At 36.3% G+C, this 9,570-nt stretch overlaps 1 protein-coding gene across 2 annotated transcripts; it reads right to left on the bottom strand.

Annotated features, from left to right (window-relative positions):
* Positions 1-4,573: 4,573 nt before the first annotated feature.
* Positions 4,574-9,339, bottom strand: LOC112158357 (cytochrome P450 2K4). Of its 2 annotated transcripts, XM_024291664.2 has the most exons (9): positions 8,473-9,331; positions 7,755-7,917; positions 7,509-7,658; positions 6,837-6,997; positions 6,574-6,753; positions 6,356-6,497; positions 6,087-6,271; positions 5,346-5,487; positions 4,574-5,266 (listed from the first exon to the last, which is right to left on the bottom strand). In XM_024291664.2, the coding sequence occupies exons 1-9, from the start codon at positions 8,674-8,676 to the stop codon at positions 5,076-5,078; spliced, it is 1,518 nt and encodes a 505-aa protein (XP_024147432.1). In that variant the 5' UTR covers positions 8,677-9,331; the 3' UTR covers positions 4,574-5,075. The 2 variants fall into 2 exon arrangements, with proteins under 2 accessions (XP_024147432.1, XP_036066489.1); XM_036210596.1 differs by having other exon boundaries at positions 7,509-7,917; positions 8,473-9,339.
* Positions 9,340-9,570: the final 231 nt, after the last annotated feature.

Genomic DNA, 9,570 nt, shown 5'->3' with positions numbered 1-9,570 from the left:
ACCCAAATGAGTCTGTTTATCAGAGCTGACGTGGAGTATCTTGTGAAGATTTATTTCCAGATCGGTGTTAAAAACAAAGAAATTCTGAGCCTTATGGTAATTCAAAACCAAATTATTTCCTGTTTCGGTGTCGGTAGTGTGGAGTTTCATATGTAAATAAAGAGCTCAGAATAATGCATGTTTATCAGGTCCGTCACTTTATTTTGCCTTTCACTTCCCAGAAGCCTTTTCGCCACCTTACGTCACATGACAACCAAAGGAGAATGTAAACAGAGCTCCGGACCTCCCCATCTCCAAATGAAACATCCCGTCTCAACACAAAGCAACACTGAGAAATGACAGTTGTCTGTTACATTAGCACAAGAACATTGAAAATTCAGAAAACTAGTCCTCTTCAGACGGAAGCATCACAGAGTTGGAGGAGATCTGGTCTGTTGCGGAGGAAGAAATGACTGGAAGTGAACAGCTGCGCGGATATCGACGGCTTCATCAGCGTAATCTGCAGAGACCCTGCAAGCCACCATCAACGAATAAAACATTAATAAACTGTAAATCAAATAAAGAAACTTCCAAACACTGAAATATTTTAAACATTTAGTTTACCTGATGAAATCCAAGACGTTTTTCACATTTTGGTCGGCCTGCTTCAGCGCACGGCATAAATTCGCTGGACTGTAGGCTCCCCTCGACTTCAATATATTTACGAGAAAAAAAAGTCGTAAATTTACGAGATTAAAAGTCGTAAATTTACGAGAAAAAACTCGTAAATTTACGAGATTAAAAGTTGTAATATTACTTTTTTTTTTTTTTGGGTGGCCCTAATACTCCGTCGTATTAGGAAAGAAAAGTTTTTAATTTTTTTTTTTCTTCAATTTCCCTTTAGGGCCTCCATACCTTGGGGAGTAATACACACAATCAATATTTTTAATAACATGTTTTCAAAATGTTTCCCATCATTTGGTTGAGCAGGCAGTTAAAGGGTTAAGGGCAAATATTATTCATAAATTTTGCAATTAATAAGATATTTCAGTTTTATACTTAGCCATACTCTTTAAAAAGTTCGGAGTCTGATTCTCCTTGTTCCCTTTTTACATATATCACCTGACAGAAGCAGTTCAGTGCTGAGCGCTGCATATAAATGCTAATATTTTACTTTGTGCACTCAGTGGTCAAAATGCACAAGCACATTATATAATCAAGGTATGGTTAAAGACGAACTAGTGCAATAACAGGACCCCTGAACCCATGAATAACTTAAAGATTTACAGTAATTGTGGAATACTTTTACAGTTAAAGGGAAAAAAAGAGGAGTGGCAGGGTTGTCTCAGTCGGTGAAAGTTAATGGTTGTATAGTTAATCCACGTTTGGAGGAAGCTGTATCAGTCTCACATGTTGTTGTTGAATTATGTTGTGATTAGTAATTCACTAACTGTGTTTAAAATCCTAAAAAGACGTCACTGTTTGATGTTTCTCATTTCCTAAACAAGTTACTGAACAATCCAGAGCTGAAGATTAAATGTTTCCATGTATCTATAACTAGGAGATTTTCTGTAGGTTAAAGCTCAACTTTAACCATGTGTTATTGACTCTATAAACATCAGGGAGAGTAGATGTAAGAGTTCATTTTGCTCTTTAAAGTAAAACTGGAATCGACATTTTTTTTATTACTTCTGTCGTCAAAAATGTCACTTCTAAGAATAATCCTCCATATTTTCTTGAGTTTAACTCATGAGATGAACAAAGTCTTTTCTTCCATTCAGGCTATAGTCAGATAATACAAGCTTTACTGCACCCTGTCTTGTTTAAGTTAGAAAATATCATCCATTAGGTTTGGTTATCAGTTTGGTGGACCCTTCTACTGCTGAGAAACATACCAAGTGTATGGAGCTATTTTTGGGCCATAAATATTTGAAATTCAAATCATTTTGAAAAAAATATTGATGTTTGTCCAAAAATATATATGCTATGTCTCACACTTTTTGTTTTCAAAAACAATAGTAATGTTTTTTTTTCTTCAAAGGTTCTGTTTTTAAGGTTTAAAATTCAGCATTTGCTATCATAGTCTGAAATTGTCCCAATTTTTCAAAATGAGAGGACCATAAAAATGTCCTTCCTCAAACTAATCTCACAAACTAGGTCACGGAGAGATGGAAGTTCCGCTCAAAGCGACTGACCATTGCCTTTCTTTTGACCACAAGCTTTCACCTAGTTTGGACCTGTTTTGGATTTATGCTGTGTCACGTCCCAGTCATCGACCCCCGCTCACTGCTGCCACAAGTTTACCTATGGGTTACTGTTTAGATTATAACTGTTTACGTCAAGACCTTTGGCTCCTCTCATCACTTCAAATCCACTCCCAGACTAAAACATGGCCAAAGTCATTCTAATCATCAACCAAACACCCTCGGTCTGGGAGACTTTTTTTTAAAGGAGTCTTGTGTTTCAATATTCAGTGATGTTCTCTTGCAATTCTGTTCTGTGTCATTCTAGTTTTTTCATTCAGACTTGTTTCATTAGCATTTTGGAATGAATTTAAAAAAAAGGGATTTGATTGAAAAAAGCTAAAAGAAGTGAGGGGATGATTATTGAAATGGATGTCATCAAGCTGGAAATTATAGACTAGCAGATATAGTCCAAAATAGGTCTTTCTCTGTTTTGGAAAATAAATGTTCTGATGGATCTGTATCTTACGGAAGAGGATTAGGGCCACTGGGAAAAAAAAAAACCCATGAAAAATTCTGACTTTTTTCTCAGAATTCTGACTTTAAAGTCAGAATTCTGGGAAAAAAAGTCAGAATTTTTCATAGTATCTATACAGATATGACGAAAAAATTCTAGTGAAAGGAAGGGTGTCAATAACATCAGTGAAGTTAATCTGAAATTGGGTAATTATTCAATACTCAAATATTGCAAGGGTTCCTACATATATATAATTACCTTTTCTTTTAATTGAATTATAAACCCGAACATGACCAAACCAAACTGAGATGTTTTCTGTTTTTACGTGATATTTTTGTATATATATATATATATATATATATATATATATATATATATATATATATATATATATTCGTAAGTTTTAACTGAGACTTTGCTGAAGCATAGCTATAACATCCAAACTATCCACTAAAAATGACCTTCAATTAGTAAAAGTTTGGCAGTAAACATATTTATTAGTAAAAAAAGAAAAGCTATGCTGCAGAACATGCAACTTTTTAAAACATGCTTAATCCTCTCTGGAGTTACAGGTTTACTGGAGTCTATCCCAGTGGCTGTTGGGTGAAGGTGAGCTCCACCCTGAATCATTGGTCAGTCCATCATAAGGTATGCTATCTATGAAAACCTCAGATTCCCATGAAAAGATATGTTTTAGTGTAAAGCACATTCACTCTTCAAAGAAGCAAACTCATTCACCTTATGTTTTTAGACATCAACTTTGCTTATTGGGGAGATCTGAAGTCATATATCCCTGATTTCAGGGAGTGAAATACAGAATACACTTTCATGTTTTCCATATTAAGATTAGAATATTTCCCAAGTTTCATTTGCAACAAAGTGCAGACACTCCATGGTTTGAAAGCAAAAAGGATATAATGATTTGAAAAATGGTTAAATGTGACAAGAATCTGGGTCACCATTAACACTCATTGAAAACAAATCACGAAATCACAAAAACATTTTTTGTGAATTACCACAATTAATTGTATTGCTGATTGCAAACAATTAAAAAAAATTTAGTTTAAAAGGTTATTAAATGGTGGTGCTTTTAACATGTCTTTGTCACATTTTTCTCATGATGGATGACATATATATAAATACAATTAAGCTTAAAATGCCATTTGAGTATTTCTTTATTCAATACTCCATCCGGGCGCATCCTTGCCGACGATTAGATCTGTTACCGTCTTTGTTTTTCTAATCTGAGCTGGTATCTGGCTCAAAACTTTAATAATTCCAATATTGCTCGCAATTTTAATTAGGTTGGGTTTTTTTTAAACTAGCAGGAGAGTCAATCAAAACTATGGTTTAGAAAATGAAACAGCACTTTAACATGTTGAGTAAAATTGGCATATTCATGATTAATAGACCACTGGGAACCCTTTGAAAATAGATCAAAACAAGATTACCTGAGTGAGACTTTAACTCATTAACATGCTGAGCCTTTTTTTTTTTTCTTTTTTTTTAAATTATTTTGGGTTCCATATTTTCAAGATAATTATAATCAATAAAAATAAATAAATAAATACATTAAAACAATGTCTGTTTGCAAATCTGTTTATTTTAGTCCCTCTATGATGAACAACATAAAATGTCACTATGTAGAGGTGTGTAAAAGTATTTGCTCACGTTTTTAATATACTGAAATTGTTCTGATTGTCAACCCAAGTTTGACATTTAAATAAAGAAAATAGAGAATGAAGACATAGTCATGGTCTATGATCACACATTGTGTGTAAAATCAATCAGAGACAAATCTAATAAACAGCCATTAGTTAGACTGAATGCAGTTTTCCTTTCCCTCCTCAGTCAGGCCTGATAACTGCCTGTCACGTGAAAAAAAGGAGACATGTTTAGAAGCTGTCTGATCTTTTTTATTAAGTTCAACAATTGTACAGCAATCTAAAAACTTTTGGTCTGTAAAAAAAAAACAAAAAAAAAGTATTACAGAACTATTTCTGAGGCTCCCGGACTCCAGAAAACCACAATGAGAGCTGTCATTCGCGAATAGACTTAGAACAGTGTAGAACACGGTCCCCATTTCTGGACCAAGTCTGTCCTGGTCCAGGTGTGAATGCTGTTTTTGTTAGATGTTGTGATTTCTACAGCGGTCCTTTGATTATCGCTGAAGTTATGTTCTAAAAGTAACCTGCAATAGGCAAAATCCACAAAGTAGTTATCTTTATTTATTACAAAAAATATCAGATTAGCAGATGTTATCAGATAGTTAGCAGATAATTAAAGGTGAACCATGACATAATGAGGGACCAATGTATATCCAAGTGTTTAATACAGTATTTTTCTTTTTTTTTAAATTTAGACCATTAAAAGGGATTCTCCAATTCCCACGGTTGCTATTCTGAACATGGAACAGCACAGAGTTTATGAGGCAAAGGGCTGAGAGTTATGCCTCCACATGGAGTCAGACACAGTTCCTCTTCTGAAACTCCAGGGGGCGGAGTGAAACGGAAATGCTGCAGGAGGGTGGTGAAGAACATGAAGAGCTCCATCCTGGCCAGACTTTCTCCAAGACAAATTCTACGACCTAAAGGAAAAAATAAATGAATATGATATTTTTTTCTTGAAGAGTGGATGTCAATGGCGACAAATGAGTTCAAACAAACCTGCAGAAAAGGGAATAAAGGCATCCCGCTTCACAAACTTTCCATCCTTGTCCAGGAAGTGAGCGGGATGAAAGGTGAGAGGCTTCTCCCACTCATTGGCATCATGCAGGACAGACGTTAGGAGTGGAAACACAGTTGTTCCCTAAAGAAAAAAGTACAGAAAATGATTAAACCAAATTCATATAAAATATTGTAGGAATTTTATTCATTGTATTGGTCCAATCATCTTCAGAAAATGATGAATCCCTTTTGGGGCTGGGTTGCTAGAACCAACCCAGCCACTGTTGGGCAACAGCGAGGTACACCCTGAGCAAGTCACCAGTATGCTGCAGGGCAACACACTCACATCCACACTTAGACACAAGTAACCTATGAAGCAATGGACTGTGAGAAAAAAATCATATGCACAGAGACATCCAAAATCCAAACAGGGGGTTGCTGGAGAGTAACCTACCTATTGTTGAGGAAAGAAGTGCTATGCTCTAGACAGATCATTGCACGGTCACACACTCATTTTGAAAACTAGAGAAAATCTAGAATCACTAATTAAGTTATGAATTCTGTTTTTGGACTATGTCGGAGTGCCCATGAGAAAACCCACACATGCACTAGTTGGTATTCCCTACCCAGAAATGGAATTTACTGGAGTATCAGAGTCTGAAAGTCACCTCAGAGTAACCACCAGGTTTATTTCATCTTGTCAGTTTGGTTTATCACATTGTTCTGTTCTTTAGGTCCAACCTTCTTAATGAAATAGCCTTGAAAAGTGATGTCCTTGGAGGTTTTATGAGGAAGAGCAGTGGGGACGATGCTGGCCACTCTCTGGATCTCATGAATGACGGCATCAGTAAAAGGCAGATTCTTCCTGTCAGAAACCTGGATTTGACGATCGCCAATGACCCTTCTCAGCTCATCCCGGACCTGGTCTGCAAAACACATTCAACCCAGTCGTTACACACCCCCATAAGGGTGAGTAGTTGTTGAAAAACCTTGTATTTTAATCAGCTCACCTTGTATTTTGGGGTACTTGGCCATAAGCAGAAGACCCCACCTCAGTGTTGTTGATGTTGTTTCAGTACCAGCAGCAAACAAATGGACTACCGTCATCAAAAGGTTTTCATCATTGAAGGAGCTGTTGGTGATCCCAGAGTCCTGTACACAAACATGTAGCTGTCTTTATTCCTGCAGCAGTGGAGTGTTGTAAAACGTCATGTTCTAAAACACTGACCTCTAGGGTTTGCCTTTTGACTAAAAATGCATCCACAAATCCTCGGCACATCTGAGGGTTCAGGGTTTCTTTCAAATGAGTGAAAATGCTCCTGTTCTGTTTTCTGTTGGCAGCCGCGCACGCATGGACTTCTCTCCGGCTTCCAACCCACTTGAAGAGCCACGGCACCATGTTGTAAGCCTTTGAAATGTCACAGATATCACTGACAGTTGGAGTCATTTCTGTGTTAATTTAACAGAAGTTTGTTCTAAAATCCACAATACCTGGAGGGTGGGAGATCCACTGAGTTGAATGTTTCTGTTCATACGATCCACCATTGATGTGAATTTTGGATCGTCATATTCAAACCTGCTGCCGTACACCATTGAGCATATGATGTTAGAAACTGCATAGTTCAGTGGTTTAGTTGTGTCAAAAGCGTTTCCTGTGGACAAAAAATGATGTGTAATTAATACATTCCTTAAAGCTACTGTATTCTGTAATCAATGACTGTGTATGGAACTGGACTGAGTGACCCTTCCCCCCTCATGTCCAAAAGAGGAAGTTCCTGCTGGTTTCAAAAAGTCAAAATCCCATAGATTTCTATAGAGAAATAAACAGCTAATATTCAATATATACATTTGCCAGAATAACTATTCTTGCTCTGCTACTGTTTTATCATGTTCTTCCAAATCCATTTTTTCTTTTCTTTATTTTTTTATTGCAAATTTGACAAATTATAAACTGGCCTATCAGATGTCTCAATAAAAGTGCCCCAGCATCAAATGTTCAATATGTTTGAAAGATTTCGGACCAATCATTGCTACTGGGGTCTGTAACTGAATTGACTATATTTCGTTGGAGCCAGAAGAAAGTCATTATCTATGGGTGTCTTCATATTCACTCGGTCCAGATCTCAACTACAATAAATAGGTTCAGTTACAAAGGATTGGTACCTTTGAATTTCTTGAAAACTTCTAAAAGATACTGACACTCCTCAGTAATTTTGTCTTCACACGCTTTCTTGCCCATGCCAAAGTCTCGCAGGTTGGTCAGAGCAAAACGTCGGATTTCTCTCCAGGTGTCCCCATTCGACCATAAAACCCCTAAGATGAAGCATAAATGGATCACAAAGGGCCTATAGGTTCTAAGAACATTAGATAAAAAAAATGGCGAGAATATTTTGCTTTTCATGATCTTACCATGTCCTCTATTTAATTCTTGGATCATGTGAGGTATGGCTCTTTCTCCAAACTCTTCATCATGGTTGACAAGTGCATTTTTTACCGTCTTGTAGCCTGCCAGGACAACAACTTTTTCACCTCCCAGGAACACGGTGAACACAGGTCCATATGTCTTGGAGAACTAAAACACACAATCATGTCGTACACAAAAGAGACAGAAAGACAAATCAGACAAAATGACCAGAAATTAAAACCAGAACCAAGGCTAGAAACAAACAAATAAAAAGTAGGAATTACTATATACATTCACCTATCCGTATCCAGAACCTGACAAACGTATTACATTGGGGCTTTAGCTCCAATGTTGAGATTATTTAAATTACCATAACTCTACAAAGCACTATATAAGTTTGTGCCATTTACCATTTTACGATTTTAAACTAACATAATTTAAGTAAATTCCAAAGTGGAGAAAAATGTCTTTGTGTTAATATGCAACACTTTACATTATAAGTTAAATTAAAGCTTAAAAAACTATAGCTATTAGAGTCACCAGTTAAAACATTTTCAATTTAGTTATATGCTTCAAATTCTGCAGCTAAATTGGATTCCAGAATCTTGGAAGAAATTTTATTTTCAATCATTATTGGTGCATGGATCCTTGGTACTATACAAGCAAATGTTCATTAAGCCTTTTCTCAAAATAAATCTCAATTTGAAACAATCCAAACCTTACCTCCTCGAATGTTTTATAGGGTCTTTTCAGGTCAATCTGCAACAAATTCCCAATAATAGGAAGTGGTCTGGGTCCTGGTGGTTCCTCTCCATGCTGCCCTGAACTGAAGATGAAGTGAGAAATGAAATAAATGACCAAGACGGCCAGAATTCCCACCAGGGAAACCGAAGAGTAAGATTGGAATAAAAGATCTAAAATCTGCATTTTTTTTTTTTTTTTTTATCAAACAGCGTCTTCTAGATGATCTAGATGTTATGATCTGAAGGGGCTGCTGCTGACATATAAAGCAGCACCAGGGATAATGTGGAGTATGGGAAAGGTCGTCAGTAAAAGCAGTAAATCATTGCACATGTATAAGATAACTGTGTTTATGCCTTTTTCCAATCTGACCATAAAACTTTGAGTGGGGATATATATCTGAACTTTAACATTTTCCTTTATTTTTTATTTTTTTTGTTCCGACACAAGCATTTCTTGTTTTGAAAATAAATATCAGATTTTTTCATCAAGTATAAGCTTGCCTGTTGCTTTCACTGGTTGACTCATTGGTTAAAGCTGGTCAATCATTAATATGAAAAGTTCAGCTCTGGGTGTATACATAAAAACATTCACTCAACTGCTTTACAATCTGTTGCTTCCTGTTGTGTCAAAGTTGATTTGACTGTAAATTCAGAAAATGTTTTGCTCCATGAAAAAAACTCGCGGTCGTTCACTTTTTTTTATTACATTGACTGTTTCTTAATGCTTGAATCTGTTTTAGAAAAAGCTTCACTAATTTTTAATTTCAAATGCACAATCTAGTCTCAAAAACTGAACAAGCAGACTTATTTTTGTATTTCTTTATTTTTGTTTGACTTTAAAGGGGCCATACCTTGAAAATTCTACTTTTTGAGGTTCTAAGTCCATTATACTGTTCATTCCTCTCTATAAAGAACCCCAAAGCGGTATTTTGATCCGTTCATCCGTTCAAGCAGCAGGTGGTATCGTGCTGATGTCAGCAGGATGTGAACCGCCCCCTTCAGGAAGAGTCTGCTCTGCCAGCACCAACCCCAGTCAAACACCAACACCCAATTTCTCCACAGAGCTAGCAGTGATCAG

Source organism: Oryzias melastigma, linkage group LG24 (genome assembly GCF_002922805.2).
Source record: "Oryzias melastigma strain HK-1 linkage group LG24, ASM292280v2, whole genome shotgun sequence".
In the NCBI taxonomy this organism is placed as follows: Eukaryota; Metazoa; Chordata; class Actinopteri; order Beloniformes; family Adrianichthyidae; genus Oryzias; species Oryzias melastigma.
This window is presented reverse-complemented; position numbering and strand designations above follow the sequence as displayed.

Coding starts and splice junctions, on each gene's coding strand:
- LOC112158357 (XM_036210596.1), bottom strand. CDS start 8,676: ATGCAGATTTTAGATCTTTTATTCCAATCTTACTCTTCGGTTTCCCTG. Junction 5,488..6,086: donor AAGGCTATTTCATTAAGAAG/GTTGGACCTAAA, acceptor TTTTTTCTTTAG/GGAACAACTGTGTTTCCACT. Junction 5,267..5,345: donor CTTTATTCCCTTTTCTGCAG/GTTTGTTTGAAC, acceptor TTTTTCCTTTAG/GTCGTAGAATTTGTCTTGGA.